The sequence below is a fragment of the Delphinus delphis genome, chromosome 10 (genome assembly GCF_949987515.2).
Source record: "Delphinus delphis chromosome 10, mDelDel1.2, whole genome shotgun sequence".
In the NCBI taxonomy this organism is placed as follows: domain Eukaryota; kingdom Metazoa; phylum Chordata; class Mammalia; order Artiodactyla; family Delphinidae; genus Delphinus; species Delphinus delphis.
The window spans coordinates 71,149,012-71,169,237 of record NC_082692.2 but is presented as its reverse complement, the minus strand read 5'-3'; the positions used below and the strand labels follow the sequence as shown (position 1 = coordinate 71,169,237).

Genomic DNA, 20,226 nt, shown 5'->3' with positions numbered 1-20,226 from the left:
GAGTGTACTCAAAATAATAACACACACTCTCTCAAGAGTCAGTCCTCTCAGCTGCTGGCTTCTTCTGTATAATGACTACATTCTGACATGTAATCATCCATATTTTTGCTCACTCATATATTTGCTTATTGTATTGTGTAATCCCATGAACACTTGTCTGGAATGGAGGGAGCCTTTGTTCTGAGTGCAGATGATTATACCTTTTGAGTTCCTGTGTTTTGCATGGAGGGACACTGAATTCTTACAGTGGTAGCTGAATAGGAATACAATGCATTTTGATGAAGGAGAAGGTTAATTATTTCCCCAAACCAGGATGTCTGTCTCAAGGCAGAAAACATGTCTTATTAAAAAATACATTGGCAAAAAAAAGGAAGGAGAAGAAGGAAGGGGGAGGAGAAAGGGAAAAATAAAAGAAAGAAGGAAGGCGCAAAGGAAGGTGGGAAGAATGGAAGGAGGAAATGTCCATCTCCATTAGGCCACATCGATTTAAATCATTGGAAAAATTAGCCACGTCCTCTGTCCTCAGATTGAGGGTCAGCATCTTTGCGTTCAGAGCTATTTTGATGCTGCTACTGCTGCCACCTCCACTGTCAACCCTCCTCCTTCTCATTATTGCTTCTACTCTTGTCATTATTTGTATTGCCATTCCAGATTCATGCTACGTGAATCGAGTCATCTCCAAATTTGTTTGAGTCACACATTGTGAAACATGCATTTGGAATGATTTCCTGAGAAAGCCTGGGTGCAGAATACAAATATTTTGAATGGACTTATCTTAGAGTTGTACTGCTTTTTTTCCTTGTCAATTTAAAACCCTTAATATGAATAAATTGTTTGTACAGTGGGACTTTTTTTTAATTCTTAGATAAGAAATACATGGTTTGAAAGCAGAGAATAAAAACATGAATGATAATGTACGCAATGCCCAAGAGAAGGTCCTTGCTGTTGCTCCTGGGCAGGCGTTATAATCGGCTATTTGGTGTGTTTATTTCAGGCTGCAGATAGTGGATAAAAGTGGCTGGTTGGTTGCCAACACATGACTTATTTGCCAGATGGAGTGTTTAGTACTTGTTACATTTGATTTATATCACAGGTTCTTCCCATTAACAGTCTACTGGTGATAACCTACTTGGCTTTTCATGTGGTTACTTGAAACAGCCACTTGACAATATTTGGCATATCACAAAGTTTAATACTGAATAAAGGAGTGAGTGAATGACTACATAGGTTCTGCCTTATACTGATATGGTGCTCAGTGCAGAATGAGCAGCCAGTACGTGTCTGTTCACTGAATAAAGTAATCCTGAATATGTGTTTCTCTGATTCACTGCACCAAGATTAGGTTTATGGACTTGAGACTTAAAGGGCTGGTGAAAGAGGTAGAAATAGATAGAAATAATAGTGCTTACATGTCTGAAGGGCTTGCATTTGCATGGAGGGAGATATTCTGCTCGTCTGTATTGCCATTTAAACACGAAGTTGAATTACATGGAAGAAAGAAGGTCTCTTCAAAATGGCCTTGATTCTGAGTCAAAGTGTAACTTCATAATACTGACAATTTCCATAATCTTGGGTCCTTTTTAATTTTTCTTTTTAGATAGGTCCACTTCAGGGACCTTGGCACTGAATATGTAATAAAATGTGCATTAAATATGGTGATCTTTACTTTCAGATTGAAAACTTGCAAGAACAACTTAAGGATAAAGACAAGCAACTGACCAATCTGAAAGACAGAGTCAAGTCCTTGCAGACTGATTCCAGTAATACGGATACTGCACTGGCGACGCTTGAGGAGGCTTTGTCAGAGAAGGTAAGCTTGGACTAAAAATTAGCGGGGGTATCAGGATTTAGGGAAACATGGTTGGGAGGAAACGATCCAAATGCATTTCAGTGAGCTTGTTTTTCTCCATGCATCCGCACTAAGCCTAGTCCCAGCTGGGCCTCCCACTCCCGTGCTCGCCCTTCGCAGTAGACTTGGCACGCTGAAGCCAAGGGTGTCTTTTTGAAATGCATACCTGGTCACATCACCCTTGGCCCTGATTAAAAACCTTCACTACCTTGTCATTGTTTTTAGGATGATAAAGACTGAAATCTTTAACCTCACCCATAGGGTCCGACCCTTCATCTGCTTTGGCTCTTACCTGACCAGCCACTTCTCTGCCTGCCTCACTTCCCTCCTCTCCCCTCCCCTCCCCTCTTCTTCCCTCCCCCCCTCCCTCCCTCCCTCCCTCCCTTCCTCCCATCTTTCCTTCCTTCCTCCTTTTCCAGCCTCATCCCCCATCTCTCTTCCCTCATTCTTTGTGCTCTAGGCATACTGGCCTTCTAGATTTCTTTTTTAATTTATTTATTTTTATTTTTGGCTGTATTGGGTCTTCGTTGCTGCACGCGGGCTTTCTCTAGTTGCGGCGAGCTGGGGCTACTCTTTGCTGCCGTGCTCAGGCTTCTCATTGCAGTGGCTATTCTTGTTGCAGAGCATGGGCCCTAGGTGTGCGGGCTTCAGTAGTTGGGGCATGTGGGCTCAGTAGTTGTGGCTTGCAGGCTCTAGAGCGCAGGCTCAGTAGCTGTGGCGCACGGGCTTAGTTGCTCTGCAGCATGTGGGATCTTCCAGGACTAGGGCTTGAACCCATGCCCCTTGCATTGGCAGGCGGATTCTCAACCACTGTGTCACCAGGGAAGCCGCGGCCTTCTAGGTTTTTAAGTGCACCATTGTTCCCTCCTGCCTCAGACACTTTGCACATGCTATTACTGAGCCTAGAATGTTCTTTACTCTCTGCAGACTTTATTTCTCTTCTTCAGAGAGCTCAGCTTCCTGAGAAGCTGTATTGCACAGTAGTCAAGAATGTGGACATGGGAGTCAGACTGCTTGGGTTCAAATCCTAGGTCTGACACTACTTTGGGCAAGTTACTTAACCCCTCGCTTTCTCAGTTTTATCATTTGTAAAAGAGGATAATAATAGTACCTACTTTAGTGGAATATGTTGAGGAGAAGATGCATTAATATATGGAAAGTGTTGAGAATAACAGGCATAATAAGTTGTAGCTCTTATTATTATTATCAGTCATTTTCTCAGGGAAGCCTCCTAGGTAAAATTCTCTCTTATGTTCTCATGAACACCGTGAATTTCCCAGAGCTCTTGTCACAATCTTAATTGTTCATTTATCTGTTTTAATGTGATTAATTGGTCTTCTCTGCTGGACTCCAAGCCTGAGCAACATACCCGTATATGTGTGTTATTTGTGTGTGTTAGCTTACCTTCCCCCAGTGCCTAGCACAGTACCTGCATGGGGGAGTGCTCAGTGGGTGTTGATTGAGTGAGTCGCCACCATATGACAGGCACTGCTGTGGGGACTGGGGGTCCAGTAGAGAAGAGAATGGGTGAAAATCCTAGCTCTTGTGGAGGTTAGATTCTAATGGGACTGAGGAGACACAGGCAATAATTAAGTAAGTAAAACACATGGGACTTCAGAGGGTAATAATTTCCATAGAAGAAAGCAAGAAGAGGGTACAGGGAGTGCTGGGGTGAAATGGCCAGGTAGAGGGTCTTACTGAGAAGGGAAAGTGAGGGATGAGCCATGAGCGCTTCTGGAGGGAGAATGTATTGGAGGGGAGAGCAAGTGCAGAGTGGGAGGGGGAGGGGGGAAGAGTATCCCTTGAAGCCCCTGTGAGAAAGGATGAAAAATTTTGACTTTCACTCCAAAGGGGGTAGGAAGCCATTTGGAGGGTTTTGTTCTGACTGGCATTTAAAAGGATTACTTTGATTAAAAGAATGAACAAAATCTATTAGGCAAATAGGTCATCCTGATGTTTACCGATTTCTAAAATGATTTCTAGCCCATTTCATTCTAGTTAAGTTAGTTCATTCATTCTCTGGGCACTTCTGTAGGACTCATACTGTGCAGAGTGTGTGTAGTGTGCTCAGTCTTAGCTCTGCCACTAACTGGGTGACCTTGACAAATAACTCTCTCTCCCAGGGCCTCAAATTTCCCATTTGTAGGATGGGAGAATTAGATTAAATAGCCCACTGGTTCCACAAGTCAGTGAATCTTAAAGAAGGCTTCTCTGACCTCTACTTCAGAATCACCAGGAGGAGTCTGTTGAAAATATAATTATTAGGCCCCATGTATATCTACTGAAACAGAACCTTGAGTAGTGCCTCGAAGTCTGCACTTTGGCAAGCTCCCTAGGTCATTGTGATACATACGCTAGTCTAAGAACCACTTGTCTATGCTAAAAATAGAGAAGGTAAAAAAAGGAGCCATAATTCTATGCCTAGATAGTCTTAATGTTCCTATTAAAATTATAAGATTATAACTTTAACATTAAATTATAAATACGAGACAAGATTTTATGTGGAAACATAAGAATAAATAAGATGGTTTTTCAGGAAAAATATTCTTTTTACTATTTTCAAGAATTTAGTATCAAATGTTTGGGTTTTTTTTGGCTGTGCTGGGTCTTCGTTGTTGCTCACGGGCTTTCTCTAGTTGTGGTGAGCAGGGGCTACTCTTTGTTGCAGTGCGCGGGCTTCTCCCTGCGGTGGCTTCTCTTGTTGCAGAGCATGGGTTCTAGGCATGTGGGCTTCAGTAGTTGTGGCATGTGGGCTCAGTAGTTGTGGCGTGCGGGCTCGGTAGTTGTGACTTGTGGGCTCTAGAGCACAGGCTTGACAGTTGTGGAGCACGGGCTTAGTTGCTCCACAGCATGTGGGATCTTCTTGAACCAGGGCTCAAACCTGTGTCCCCTGCATTGGCAGGTGGATTCTTATCCACTGCCCCATCAGGGAAGTCCCTCAAAACTTTCTTGTAGTAATTTTGTTTGTAAAATTTGAATAAAAGAATGTTGTTTCAAAAACTATTAATAATCATGTATCCCTTTTGCAGTTTTTGAGTGATATGATGTCAGTCCACTTGTACCCTTGATTTCTTTCTCCAAATGTACAGAAATAAACTTATACCATATATTTTTCCATATCATGTATTCTTTTTTTTTTTTTGCGGTATGCAGGCCTCTCACTGCTGTGGCCTCTCCTGCTGCGGAGCACAGACTCCGGACGCGCAGGCCCAGCGGCCATGACTCACGGGCCCAGCCGCTCCGCGGCATGTGGGATCTTCCCGGACCGGGGCACAAACCCGCGTCCCCTGCATCGGCAGGCGGACTCTCAACCACTGCGCCACCAGGGAAGCGCCATATCACATATTCTTGGCAGCATTTTATCCTTTTCCCCCCTGCTAAGAATTGATTTATTCTAGTTTAAATCCCGAAACAGTTCTCATACCTGAAACTACTCCCTTTACTTAAGTACTTCTTTTGAGACTCAGGAGATGTTCAGGAAGGAAAGCTGAGGTCTGTGGGAGTCTGGCCCCATCAAACTGTCCCCACTACTTGATAACTGCATCACGTGGGGCAAGCCTCTTCTCCTCTCAGGGCATCTCAGTAACATCTTCAAAATGTGCATTTAAACTAGCTGACCTCTAAATTCCATTATCTTTTGGAATTACCTTGACAATAATTATTCAGTTTGCTGATCCACAATCTCAGGCATGTGAAATCTGTGCTGGACCATAGATGGGCAGTTGAGAACTTGGATGCCATGAAGGGCCATGCAGGGAGCAGAAATGAGGGAAGTGGGTTTGGTGTTAAGCAGTAGGGACTGCTGGTGATGGAGCAGTCTTTGACTTACCTCAAAATATTCAAGTTCAGATTTTATAATATGATGCTCAAGCCAAACAAAATAGCTCTTTGGACCAGCTGTGGCCCATGAGCTGTTAGTTTCTAAACCCTGTTTGCATCTGATTTTTAGCCTTTCACCTGATGAAGAATAAAAGCAAACAGAGAATTTTCAAAAGGTGCCAAAAATCAGAGCATTAGTGTATTTGAAAAACACAGACAAAAACGTTGGATAGGAACTGGCAAAGTTTTCTATCATGGGACAAAGAATAGTAGATTAATTTTAAGTATTTATTCCAGTGGGTATCAGACTTCTGTATGTATCTAAAAATAATCTTATCATCTAGAGAGTGTCTTAAAATACAGTTTCCTGGATCCCATTTCCTAGTGATTCTGATTCAGTGCTCTGCTGTGGGCTCTGCTCTGGGGAATCTTTGATTTTTAACAAGCATGCCCAGTGATTCTGATGCAAGTGTTTGGAAGACCACACTTTGAGGAACAGTAAATCCATGCTCTTTCATTTTAAACATGGGAAGTGGGCTCAGTGAGGTAAAATGACATGCCCAGAAATGAAAATCTGGGACATGTGCAGCACTGTTCCTCATCTCTGGGCCCTGGGCGGACATCATTAATCACCCATGGCACCAGTTAACTTCTCACCCCAGCACTCTGGGAAGCCACTTCTGCTCTCTCTAAGTTAGCCCTTAGCTGGGACTTTATTGCCTCCCCAAGGCCACTCAGCTCATGGGTGATGGAATGGGACTAAAATTTAAATGTTCTGTTCTTTGTGTGTTTGACAATGCAATCTCTTTTAATAGCCTTCCCCTCACCAGTTCCATTTTTATCCACATGTAAGTGGACAGATCCTCTGCAACAAGACATGGGACAAAAAAGAAAATGATTAATTAAAAATTGTGGAAAAAAAAATCGTGTACTTATGAGAGCATTTAATTATTTGCTGTCCTTTGGCTGATGAATAGAACCCATTAGGCACTATTCACCATTTCACTTGGATTATTACATCCCAGGGAGTGTGTTATTCCTTTTAATGTCCGGGAACTTATTCAAATATCCAGAGTGTGTAAAAATAAATAAATAAATAATGCTGCTTGGTGAGTTAAGACTGAGTATGACTTAGCTCTAGGAATCACACACAGAAGCTCAAGGAACCCGCAGTATTTATAAAGCTGGTCTCGCCAAGCCTTGCTGTGGCCATGTAGCAGATAAGCAGTTGAGAAAGCCAGATAGCAGAGCTGGAGGCCACCACAGTGCAGTTCCCACCCAGTGATAAAGCACAAATAGATTAGACCTGTGCAGAGCCAGATGGGTGCACAAGGAACACTTGCCAATGCAAATAAGACTAAAACAAGAACACATTGTTGGAATTTCTGCAAGTTGGTTGTTAATCAAGTAGATCATGCCATATTAGGACCTTTTAACACATGTTTTTGACATCTGGCCCTGCGCGGCTGACAGTTAAATTAGTTTTGTGATTGACGGAGAAATATTTTGTAGTATTGAATCATCAATAACACTTAAAAACATTATACTGCTTGCTGATTTTCTTTGTCATCGATGCCCAGTCAATAGTACAAGTGCTTAGAGCAAATCAACCTCATTTCCAAGTGACTCTGACACCTTCTGGATGTTAACATGCATACTTAATTTCCCTTCCTTTGAAGACAGGATGATCCCTAATTTGAATTTTGTTCCTTCCATCAGCCTTTTTAATTGCCTGTTGTATGCCAGACAGTTTGCCCAGCCCTGGGTTAAAAGAGTCATAAGATTTGACTGTTGCCTTTTGGAAAGCTAGGCTGAGAGAGTGGACATGCAATAAAACCAAGCAAAGGGTGCCTAGTGAGAATAAATGCATGTTTATGTTCTGGCCAGAGTGATTCCTGGGAAGGTTTCTAAATAGTGATGTGACATGGTCAGTTTGGGGCTTTAAAAATATCACTCCAACAGCCACGGGGTGGAAGTGGTGGGATGGAGATGGCCTGCTCACGGGGTGACCAGTTGTGAGGCTTTTGCAATAAGTGCAGGCAAAAGGCGGTGTGGGTTCAGTTGCTGAAATTGTTAAAAGTCCTTGAGAGACTTACCGTGCACTGAGGCCATTTCCTTCTTCTGTCAATCACATAATCATCTACTCTACAATGGCACAGACAGAGTAAAATAGGACAATAACTGAAATCAAGAAGAAACAAAATAGGGAATGTAATAGACTCATTTGTTCTATTTCTACCCCCACTGTTATAGTAATAATATACTTCATTTTAAAGTGTTTTTGAGTAATTACAAAACAACAATGGTACTTTTTTTGCCCTTGAAAGCATTAGACATAAATTATTGTCATTGGGGTAGAACAGTTGCTCCCCTGGGGAAACTTAAATCACAGGCTAAGTGTTCAAACTAACTTCCCTCTACATTAAACACCGTTTTACAGTTGTCTTATATATCAGGCATCGTCTTGTACTATATACTTGTAAGAATATAAAAGGCAATATTTTTAAGAATCGTTGCACCAACATTTTTTAACATGACCATCCAAAAGGAAATTCAAATATGTGTTAGGTAATTTGAAACAAGTTTCAGAAATCTAACTTAAATTTTAGCCAAGCAGAATTTTCCTTAAAAAAAGAAGGTTCTGGGACTTCCCTGGTGGCTCAGTGGTTAAGAATCCACCTGCCAGTGCAGGGGACGTGGGTTCGAGCCCCTCGAGGAAGATTCCACATGCCGCAGAGCAACTAAGCCCGTGCGCCACAACTACTGAAGCCCCCGTGCCTAGAGCCCGTGCTCCACAACAAGAGAAGCCACTGCAATGAGAAGCCTGAGCATCACAACGAGGAGGGGCCCCTGCTCGTCGCAATTGGAGAGGGCCCACGCGCAGCGACGAGGACCCAACGCAACCAAAAATAAATAAATTAAAAAAAAGTTCCTTAGGAAAGAAACAAAAGGTTCTTATTTTGATATGAGTAAGATTTCACTCTTTTGGAAAACATGTCTACTAGAGTAATGTTTTTATTTCAATATAAAAGTCAAGGGCAGACAGACCCTCAGATCTCCTTGAATGGCTCCAAGTGTATGTTTGTGGCAGTGTGTTCTTTTGGGCGTGGCTAAGACTCAGACAGCCCTGGATGGCAGGGTGGGCCTTCTGTTTATGAGCTGGATCACCTTGGACGAGTCAGTCGGCCTCTCTGAGACTGGGTTTCCTCTGCACTACTCTGTTACCAGTGGTACTGGTTCAGATCTCACAGATGTGATAAGGACTAGATGAGAAGGGTGTGTCACAGTGCCTAGCATGTAGCAGCTTCTCAGTAAAAGAAGCTGCTGTTTGAACTTTGCTCAAATTCTAGCAATGTTTTTGAGTCTCTACTGATTGCCAAGAAACCACTGAAAAAATGTGGAAGTAAATAAACAGCTCCAGACACATTGAAAAATCATTTATATAAGGAGCTTATTCTTTCTTTTGTCTCAAGTTTTCACTGTGAGTCCAGCTCTAAGTCCCGGAGGGGTCTAGGTCCTGCTCCACTTTGATCCCCTTTCTAGCGAGAAGAGTCTTCGGAAATCAAGGAAAGTTATTTGACATCAAATGGGAAAGCCAAGCAGAGAGGGTTGATCCAAGAGGTTAGTTCTACCTCTTGCCCTTACCCATGCAAGACTTTAGGTCTTGGTGCCTGAACCTCCCTCTTCTGGAATTGCTCTTGGAATTTTCCTGGTACCACCATGAACTTGAACATTGAGATCCCTTGCAACCCTATGATATTAACTTTGATTAACAAGCTGAAAGCTTTATTGACTGTCTTTTCCAAATACTGTTACGCACAGCTTCTCTTCACAAACCCAGTTTTGAATATCTTGTGTTTGTTGATTCCTCTAGAACATTTCTTATGTGTATTTCTTCTTATTTCCTTTTGTAACATGCCTTGGCATGCACACCGATTGGTTCTCAACTCTTTTTTTGGGCAATTGCCTTACAGGAAAGAATAATTGAGCGTTTGAAAGAACAACGGGAGAGAGATGATCGGGAAAGACTTGAAGAGATAGAATCATTCCGAAAAGAGAATAAAGACCTGAAAGAGAAGGTCAACGCTTTACAAGCTGAACTGACTGAAAAAGAGGTGAGTCTGGGAAAACAACCACACTGATAGTACTCATAAACCCATATCCATGTAGCCTTGAGAGACTAGAGACTTAGTTTGAGGGACAGTGTGAAGGCTTGGGGGACCTAGTTACCTTTGCTTTGTAAAGTTATCTGAATTCAAAGAACAGCATTTACTGTAATTCCCTACATCTGGTGATGCTCTGTGCATATCTTCTGTACTCTACTGACCACATACCATTTAGCTCCTTGAAAGTTTTCTTGATGTCTTACCATATTCATACGGCTTGGAGGATTCTGTATTTTTTTTCAATGTCTCATGATCCCTTGTTTGAGATAACAGTAACAACAATAGCATTGATGATAATAACAATAGCTCCACTTTACTGAGGGCCTGTTATGTACTAATCCTTGTGTTGGGTGCTGTACATTCATCTGTGCTTCTCAAATGGATCATTCAATACCACCAGCTTAGGTTATATGGTACCATGCTGGACACATATGTATAGGTTGTGGCTGCTCTTCTGGGACATCATTTTTACATTATGGTAAAGAATTTGAAAGAGTATTTTAATGCTAGCGCAAACATGGATACAGAAAACAAATCTCACCTGCATTTGTTAATGTAAAACAATATGCTTTAAAGAAATTTTTTGTTTGGTGGTTATGGAGAGTATCCCTATTCTGAGGGATGGCTATAACCCCTTTAGTTTACTTAGGGATACTTCAGTGGAGAAGTTTGAGAAGCAGCAATGCCCATTCTTTTATTCAGTCTCCAAAGCTCTGAGATATGTGCCATTGTCCACACTTGGTCCCCTCACACTTATTTTTGTCTGTGGAAAATGTCTATCTCCTTTATGATATGTCAATCCTTTTGCTCTGTTGGGTTGTATCACAGCATAGTTGTATATGTCCCAGCTCCGAAGTATCACCTCAGCCCTTGGATTTTGATAATTCTATACAAATTAAAGTACTGTCTAAATTAGGAGTCCAAGAAGGGAACGATTGATGAATAATAGGAATTTTGAGGAAACTTAGAAGCAAAATTTGTATTCTCTAAAACTTAAGCTCACTAGTTTTTAGAGAAGAGATTATTTCTTTGATATGAAAATAAAGAATGTAAATCCTGGGTGATCTGTAATTACTGTAGTTCGTATGTAACAGAAGGCACAGAAGCTTCTATCTCGTTTGCACATTCTTCACAGATTGCAAGTGTTACTCATGGGTTTGCACCTTAAAAAAATATATATATATATAGATAGATAGATAGATATGCTTCTAATGGAAAAGAGATCTTGAGGACATGGTGGAGCATAAGCTTTAAATGAAAATAATTTTGTAAACAATGCTTACATTGTATGAACTTCAGATAGGCATTTCTGCAAACATTTATTGTTCCTGTGTAATAATGTGCCTGCCACGGGGCTAGATGTGTCAGTCAAGGTTCCACCAGAAAAACAGAACTGTACGAAGGAATTTAACCATATTAAGAAATTTATTACAAGAAATTGGCTTACATAGTTATGGAGGCTGGCTAAGCAAGTCCAAAATTCACAGGGAAGGCCATCAGGAAGGGCGGGCTGGAAACTCTCAGGCAGGAGCTGATGCTGCAGTCCACAGGAGGAATTTCTTCTTCCTGAGGGAAACCTTAGTCTGCTCCTAAGACCTTTCAACTGATAGGATCAGGCCCACCCAGATTATGAAGAATAATATCCTTTACTTAAAGTCAACTGATTGCAGATGTTAGTCACATCTACAAAATACCTCCACAGCAACACTTAAGGTTAGTGTTTGATTGAATAACTGGAGACTATGGCCTAGCCAAGTTGACACATAAAGCTATCACCCCTGGCAATTTTAAATTTATAAAGGAAAACAATGTATAATTGTTGTTAGCATGGAGCTTATAATTTAGTTGGAGTGGTAATAATCTTCAGCATGACAGAGTGCCTGAATTATAAGTTTCTTTATTATTTCTGTGGTAGTTACATGATAAAGACCATTGAAATTGGAGTCGGAGACCTGGATTCAGACCTATGTCTCCCATTAATAGCTTGAGAACCTTGGAGAAGACAGGGCCTCATGTGAGCCTTAGTTTCCTTACCTGAAAAATGAGAATGGCTAACCTGTCCCTCAGAGGGTTGTTAGGACCTGGGTGGTTTGCTGGGTGATTGTGGCAGTATCTTCATCAATAAGGTTGTTCCAGTGCCCATGAAGCAGTAAAGTATTAGACCACATCATTTACTGAGAAACTGCTGTGTGCTTAGTGTTTTCCTAGGCACTGCAAAGGGATATAAAGGAAATGTACCCTGTCTGATTTTGGGTGGAACCTGAGCAATTTAGTCACGTAGATAGATGTTGCTAACCATTTTGTGTTTGCTGGTGGACATTGCTCTCCTAGCTAGCAACGTTGTGTTCTGTGGTATATGCTAGTATTTATTTCTTTACCTTTTGGGATTCGTACTATACAGGGAAGCTCTTGGTTTCTGGGCGTGATTAATGAATGGAACAACTTGGGTAACCCCATGTCAGAGTTGGGGAGATTCATTATATTGCTGAATCTGAATTTACAAAGCACTAGGCCATAAAGTCTACTCTGAATTTTTAAGTAATTTTATCTTTGATTCTGTAGAAGATGTTTGAGAAACCATTGGCCATTTTTCATTAAAGAAATGGAATTTGATAAAAACAACAGGATTCTTCTTTTATACTTGATCTGCCCTTTTCGGGGAGAAAAGAATTAAAGTTTGTATTTTCTTTCATATTTTTCTTAGAGTCTGTGCCACCTGACAGCAATAAACATAAATGGAAGGTTCAGGGTGTCTGTTTTGCCATGACATGTAAAGACCACCTTGGGACTTAGTTCATTAGCATAACTTTGAGACATGAAACATGCATTTACTGACTGCACCATTTGGTCACATTTGATTTTTACTGCAATTAGATCCTGCTTGGTTCTGTAAACTGGCCAACTTTAATTTCCTGGCCAGGGCCGACTATTGTTACCTTAGTAAGACTATATTTACCCTCTCTATCTAATGCACACTTTATTACTATGTATAGAATCAATGTATTCAAATTGAAGACATTACTAGTAGAAATTATAATGTTCTACTTACTAGTGTTCTTTTCCTTTCAGTCTAGTTTAATTGACCTCAAGGAACATGCATCTTCATTAGCCTCAGCGGGGCTGAAAAGGGACTCCAAATTAAAATCTCTAGAAATAGCCATTGAACAAAAGAAAGAAGAATGTAACAAATTGGAAGCACAGTTAAAAAAGGTAAGTGAAGTCTAAGAAAAAACATGCTTATTTTCTGAATTTATAAAATAGGAAAGGAAGAGACATTTTTCAAAAAATAAAAACCCCTTATCTTTTGTCATCTGGTGATAAAAGGATTAATTAAGCAATCTTTATTCCTAAGAAGTCTGCATCAAGTCTGTCTGTGAACCTGAAAAGTTATCTTAGGTTTCCTGTCTGGGGAAACACAAAACAAAACAAAACAAAACAAAACAAAACCTTGACAAATAGATGAAAATTGTAGTAGAAGTGAAAAATATTTTAAAACCAAAAACCAGCCATTACTCTCTGGGCAAATCTCAACTATCAAAAAAAGATAAATGGAAGTGTTTGCATAAACCAAAGAATCCAGGGGTCCCATTATACATTAATAAACTTTTACTACTTTCAGAAGTAGGTCAATTTTTTTAATTGGAACTTTGCAAAACTTTACCCGACAATGTTAAATTTCTAGAAGTTCACCAAAATAGTCGAGTCCTTGGAAGATGTACGGATTGACTATTTATACTTGACCAGAAATGGCCTGAATGTCTAAGCAAGTTTATACGTAGAAGGCTTCAGAAAAGAAAGCAGGATCTTTGCATTGCAGCATTAACATGTTTTCTCTGAACTGGACATTTTTGTGGAGTACATTTCCAGTCATGCATTGTTCCTTTGACTTTTTCCCTGTGTTGTTTGGTACGTCTGCATTCATTGTTCACGTAAAACTCATAACATTATGAGTTTAAGCATTTTGTTTCCCTTTGACAACTTATAAACTTATTCAAAAGAGATGATAAGAATCTAAACAATCAAACGAAGCATATAATAAAATTCAACTGTATAATTCATAGCATATTGGAATGGGGATTTATTTGCTAGAGTTATGAAAATATATGATATGGATGATAGGGATGTGAAAGCATCATATCTGTGGAGAAATTCTGGATATTTTTAAATTTAATAGACTATTTTGTACGTATGATGCAATATATAACTGAAATGTGATTATACTTTGTTCACTTTACCACAGAATTTTAGGGAATTGTTACGAGATTTCACACTAATAAAGTCTCCTTACTAATACAGAAAAAGATAAATATACAGGTCAAATCTCTTTACAAAAAAACAGCCAGAAAATCTCTATATTACAAAGTCTATTTCCTAATCCCCTCAACATCTCACTTTTTTCAAGCAACATCTAGTTAAACAGAAATCTTGAGCAATAAATAGAAGAATTTAAACTGCCTCTTTGAGGGTGTTTATGTGGAGATTGACTTGGCTATTTATGCATTGGGTGTATGATACATATTCTTGACACATATATGAGTGTTTTCTGCAATATGTTATACGTGTATATGCATATCAAGAAATGAACCTAAGAAAGGTACTTTTTATTTAATGAACAGTTTTGTGATCATAAGGCAGACTCTCAGATAACTCTGTGAGAGAACTTCTTTGGCTTCCTGTGGTGGTCTTTGAGTTATCTTACCTCACTTGCAATGTGCTAAGTCCTGAAGGAGGGCCCCAAATAGACCTGGGCATGAAAGATGCCCTTCATCAACTCTGAGGAGCCATTATGGAGTTGAGGGCATCCCATATATTATTTCTGCAGATACATACTTGACACCCTCCCTTTTAGTGTAAGTCATCTATGGAATTTGAAATCCTCTAAAAATTAAAAGAAAGAGGTTCATGTATTGATGCTTGTAGTTTCCATGTATATGAATTAACTAGTTTAATAAATGAATGTCTGTGCTATTGAATTTAGTTTCTTTCAACATAGTTATGGTTAACCCCCAAAAGTCAATTAGAACATGTGGTTTCCTTAGACTCTCAGATAGACACCATGTTCTGAAATTCATAGATCAAATCCTATAAATATTTTAGCATTATTCCTGATGACATTTTAACATTCTGCTACATCACCAGGATTAAAGGAACAAATATGGTTGTCTTGCTGTAAAGGACCTATTTAATTTATGAAAAGATAATTTATTTCTAAGTATATAAATAATCTTTGCTTATACTGTCTCCTAAATGCATAGTACAGTGAGATTAAATAAGGTAATTATAATTTAAATATTTTTATACCTAACCTGCAGATGTTATTTTGTTATTTTTGGCCCTCTACATCAACTAAATTCGAAAGTTCAAAATACTTTTTCTAGTACTCTTTAATTTCTGCTAATAAATAGTTCTGTAAAAACCTCAAGTACCCGTCACCTTAAAAAGAATTGAGATCTGCATGAAATATTTGAAAATATAAGCCAACAGTATGTGAATATACATAAAACACATCATTTACTCATGGAAAAATAAGCAGCTATAAAAGCTTAAGGAGTGTCTGGGCCTCCCTTTAAATAAAAGGGTATGTGACTTGTGAATAAAATATAAAGGGTTACTAAAAGAAAGCTGAAAACATAATAGTTTTATTATATCATAAATAAACCATGAGTTCCCCATGGAATTTTGCTTAAGATTTGTGAGCGTCCAGGTATTTTTATCATAAAATCCATACAGCATTGTAGATGTGTTTAGCTGAACAGAAATCTTGTTTGCTAGTGACAATGGAATCCAAACGGCGATTTAAATTTGCTTTTGTCTTATAAACAATGCTTGAAATTGGTGAGTTTTTAACAGAAAAGTTTGTGGAGAACATTCATACACATAGTTGCTTTGAACCCTTTACTATACTATGTGTCAGTTTAAGACAGTTCCAAATACTTTGTGTCAACAATGGTTACTATAGGCAGAAAAGGAGCTATTCCTTACACGTTCCATCCCACCTCTTAAAAACAAACAATCCAAGATTCACTTGTAAGGAAATCTTTACTGATATTAGTGAGGCTGATAAAATGATATTAAATAAATAATTCTTAAGTACTAGCTATGAGTGTGCTTTATAACTTAGTGCATTCATTAATCTTAATTACACACCTAGGGGTTGAGAAGAGCCTAGTGACATGTGGATCATTTTGTCTTTCAAAAGAGTATTCAGTGTTCAATATGTAGAAGTAAATTTACTTTAAATGACTAGAAGTCATTTGAGAAGCAACAGCAATTCAAAATGTTTTGATTTGTCTTATTTGGTAATTTTCCAATTAATATCATTTTGAGGAGGGTGTTTTTTAAAACCGCAGTAAAACTGTCATTTACTTTATCAAAGTTGAAGAAAAAAATTCATGTTCTTCAAAGACATGTCTTGGCTTAAAGCAAATGAAAAGATCCTACAATATTTCACCTTCTACACCTTGACATTGAGCCCCAAATTAATGATGCAAGTATTTAATAAATATAACTTGAGGATGCTATTTAAAATATTTAGTACATTTAAATCTGCAAACATTTAAATCTTCTACACAAAATAGAAGAGCATTACAGATTCTAAAGGACTTGGAACATAGTAGGATAGACACAAAAAATGGTATTTTTTGTTGTTATGAACTACCAGTGGAAACTGATATAGTAGACAATGTATAATACTGTATTTTGGTTCCCTTTAATCTTCCTACTGACTTAAATTTTTTCTTTTCCCATTTGCTGTTAATCCTGTAATGTCTTGCTTACTGATATTTTGCTATTGCTAACCTGCTGTTTGCTGATCTATATTTTTCTAAAGTTAGACTGAATAGAAAATTCAGGCTGGTGTTAATATAAAAGAAGAGCTATAAATTCAATGATAAGATTTAATTAATCTTTTATTATTACCATCTTTGAAGTTCAGGTAACAAATTGCAGGCTTGGCCAAAAGCACTTCCTCTGATTCATTGCTGGAGGCCAGCACTTCATGTATCATCAAAAGTGGACAGCTTTCTTTATTTCATGGGTTATTTAACTTGAGAAAGGGAAAGTAACACAAACCTTCAATTTCTTATTCCAGCTATTCTTTTTTAGGAGCCAAAGTCAACATTTCTGTTTCCCTAGAGCCTCTCACTTTCACTGTGGAATGTTTAGAAACTGAAATTTCTTCCTTTTAACCATGAGTTTGTCTGTGCAAATGCACTAGATTTGTTGAGCTAATGCTGTGTTTCTGGATCTTTCCTTCTTTCCTTGTCTGTGCTTCAATGCCTCCCCACCTTTGCAATGTAGCAAGCTGAGCAGTTGTTCAATCAGATGTACAACCCAGTAAGTCATTTCTGAAAGTTCCCGCTGTAACATATCAAAGCATGAGGATCCATTGATCACGTCACAGTGTGCCATATTGGGGGTGTTTCGAAAATATACGTCTCTTCCCATTTCCGTTCTGTCAAAAGAAATGACCTGTGCAGAGGCCACTGCCATTTCTTTTGAAAGTGAAATTAAAAAATTAAGAACTCAGGGAACTATTGCCAGCTGTGATATTACCTCTGTCTTAACTTCAACCCTAAGGCGATAGAAAAACAGAGGTCAGCTGCAGATCTAGGCTCATAGAATTCTTTCCCCGATCCTTCAAACATAGAGTTATCTATGCCAAAAGGGATAGCATTTGTAAAATAGCAAACAACTCAATGTATGTTATATTCAAGGGATAGAAGTTAAAATAGGTTTTTATTTTAAAGTAGGGCTATGCTCTTTGAGACTAGTAAATGCCTAACATTACTGTGGGTTTTGTAAGAGTTAAAAACATATCATTTGAGAACAAACTAAAATATAGTCTCCTAAAAACAGATAGTAACAATTCTCATTATAGCTTAATGGTACAAAAAAACAGGTAACTAGTAAAACTATGTGTAAAACAGCCCAGATGCCACCACTAATTTTTTTATCCTCATGACAAGTGTGTGTTTATATGAAGCAGTTTGTTTCTTTAACTTATTAAAGAAGAAGGGCTTTTTTGTTTTTCCAATTCAGGTGACTTAATGGGAGAAATAATACATAAGGTGACTGGGATTTGTTATGTGGCAGGTGTGATCTGTGCTATCATGCATTCTAATTATCTTTTATTTATAAATTCCCATCATGGGAAAAAGGAATAGCAGGGATAAAGGAAACAATTCAGCCAACAACTTTTTGTTAAGCTGCTGCTCCAGGATACATACAGCCTCATACACAAGATGCTTGGGTGTATTTCATTAGATTCAGTCTCCACCCTCCATTCTTAAAAACAAATTTTACTTTTGCAAACAGAATTCCTCAAGCCTCGTTGGAGCATCTTTATTAACCTCTTTCCCCATGTGTGATTTTTAGCAGAGCAACAAAAATAATCCAAATTTCCTTTCCCTTAACATTTGAATGGTTAATAAGCAGACTTAGGACAGTGGAGATGTGAAGAAAGGCAAATTAAGACTGGGATATCTTCAAGCTTGAAAATTGACCCCGAGAAAAATAAGTGTTTTCTGTAGGTCATTTTAAAGAGGTGTAAAGTAATCCCACTGAAATTGTCTCACACTTACTACTTAAGGACAGGAAAAAAACCTAAGTATGTCATATTTTAGGTGTGCAAGGCAAATGGGGAGGGCTTTGTTTCTGCAGCAGCTATGATTTAACAGGACCACAATAGGAGTTCACCATCCCTGTTAGGATAGGTAGGGCCAAAGAAATAGTTCTGTTAACTTTTAGACCATTTCCAGAAATATTGATAACATGGCAGGTATTGGATTTTGCCTTCATTTTAACCCAGTGATGGGTCTCTAGGATGCAAAAGCAAACTTTTCAGTCCTTTAGGTGACTAATTCAAAAGTCATTGACTGATTTTTCTCCCTGAGTTAATTAAGCTAACCCATTGTTTTGGCATCCTGGGAACATAGCCAATTATTAATATAGCCAATTAATATAGCTCATTATTATTTTTTTAAAATTTATTTTATTGAAGTATAGTTGATTTACAATGTTGTGTTAATTTCTGCTGTACACTGAAGTGATTCAGTTATACATGTATATATTCTTTGCCATTTTCTTTTCCTTTATGGTTTATTACAAGATATTGAATATAGTTCCCTCTGCTATACAGTAGGACCTTGTTGTTTATCCATTCTATGTATAATAGTTTGCATCTGCTAACTCCCAACTCCCAATCCATCCCTCCCCACCCCTCTGCCCCTTGGCAAGCACAAGTCTATTCTCTATGTCTGTGAGTCTGTTTCTGTTTCATAAATAAGTTCACTTGTGTCATATTTTAGATTCCCCATATAAGTGTTATCACATGGTGTTTGTATTTCTCTTTCTGACTTACTTTACTTAGTATGGTAACCTCTAGTTGCATCCGTGTTGCTGCAAATGGCATTATTTCATTCTTTTTTATGGCTTAGTAGTGTTCCATTGTATATATGTACCACATTTTCTTTATCCATTCATCTCTTGATGGACATTTAGGGTGTTTCCATGTGTTGGCTATTGTGAATAGTGGTGCTGTGAACATAGGGGTGCATGTATATTTTTGAATTATAGTTTTGCCCAGATATTTGCCCAAGAGTGGGATTGCTGGATCATATGGCAACTCTCTTTTTAGTTTTCTGAGGAAATTCCATACTGTCTTCCATAGTGTATAGCTCATTATTTTAACTTCCCTGTCTGCAGATATTCTCAGGGTTCAATTCTTTTTTATTTATTTATTTTTGAATTTTTTAAAAAAATATTTATTTACTTTTGGCTGTGTTGGGTCTTTATTGCTGCTCCTGGGCTTTCTCTAGTTGCGGTGAGTGGGGGCTACTTTTCGTTGAGGTGAGCAGGCTTCTCACTGTGGTGGCTTCTCTTGTTGCAGAGCACAGGCTCTAGACATGCGGGCTTCAGTAGTTGTGGCACGCAGGTTCATAGTTGTGGCTCATGGGCTCTAGAGCACAGGCTCCGTAGTTGTGGCGTGCGGGCTTAGTTGTTCCACGGCATGTGGAATCTTCCCAGACCAGGCTCGTACCCATGTCCCCTGCATTGGCAGGTGGATTCTTAACCACTGTGCCACCAGGGAAGCCCTCAATTCTTTTTTAGACTGATAGAGAAGTAGCATGATGAATTTTCTATACTTTAGAATGTTTTAAAAAATGACTATGTTTTTCTGGTTATAGAAATAAGGTATGGTCTCAGCAGAAAATTTGCCAAAGTATAGATGGATATAGGAGAAAATAAAAGTAACAAGACACCTTAGTGAACAGAGATGATAACTAGGAACATCTAGGTTGTTCCACACCCAGATATCTTTTGATTGATTGTTAGTGTTCTTTCATCTCCTGTTTCCTTTTCTACCCTGTTCCTTCTTTCTTTCCTTTCTCC

At 38.8% G+C, this 20,226-nt stretch overlaps 1 protein-coding gene across 1 annotated transcript in view; it reads left to right on the top strand.

Annotated features, from left to right (window-relative positions):
• The window catches only part of ERC2 (ELKS/RAB6-interacting/CAST family member 2), a 750,321-nt gene that overhangs the window by 397,755 nt on the left and 332,340 nt on the right, over positions 1–20,226 (top strand). Inside the window, exons 7-9 of the mRNA XM_060021473.1 lie at positions 1,673–1,810; positions 9,643–9,783; positions 12,904–13,044. Coding sequence (XP_059877456.1) covers positions 1,673–1,810; positions 9,643–9,783; positions 12,904–13,044 — 420 coding nt within the window. The remainder of the gene's footprint in view (positions 1–1,672; positions 1,811–9,642; positions 9,784–12,903; positions 13,045–20,226) is intronic.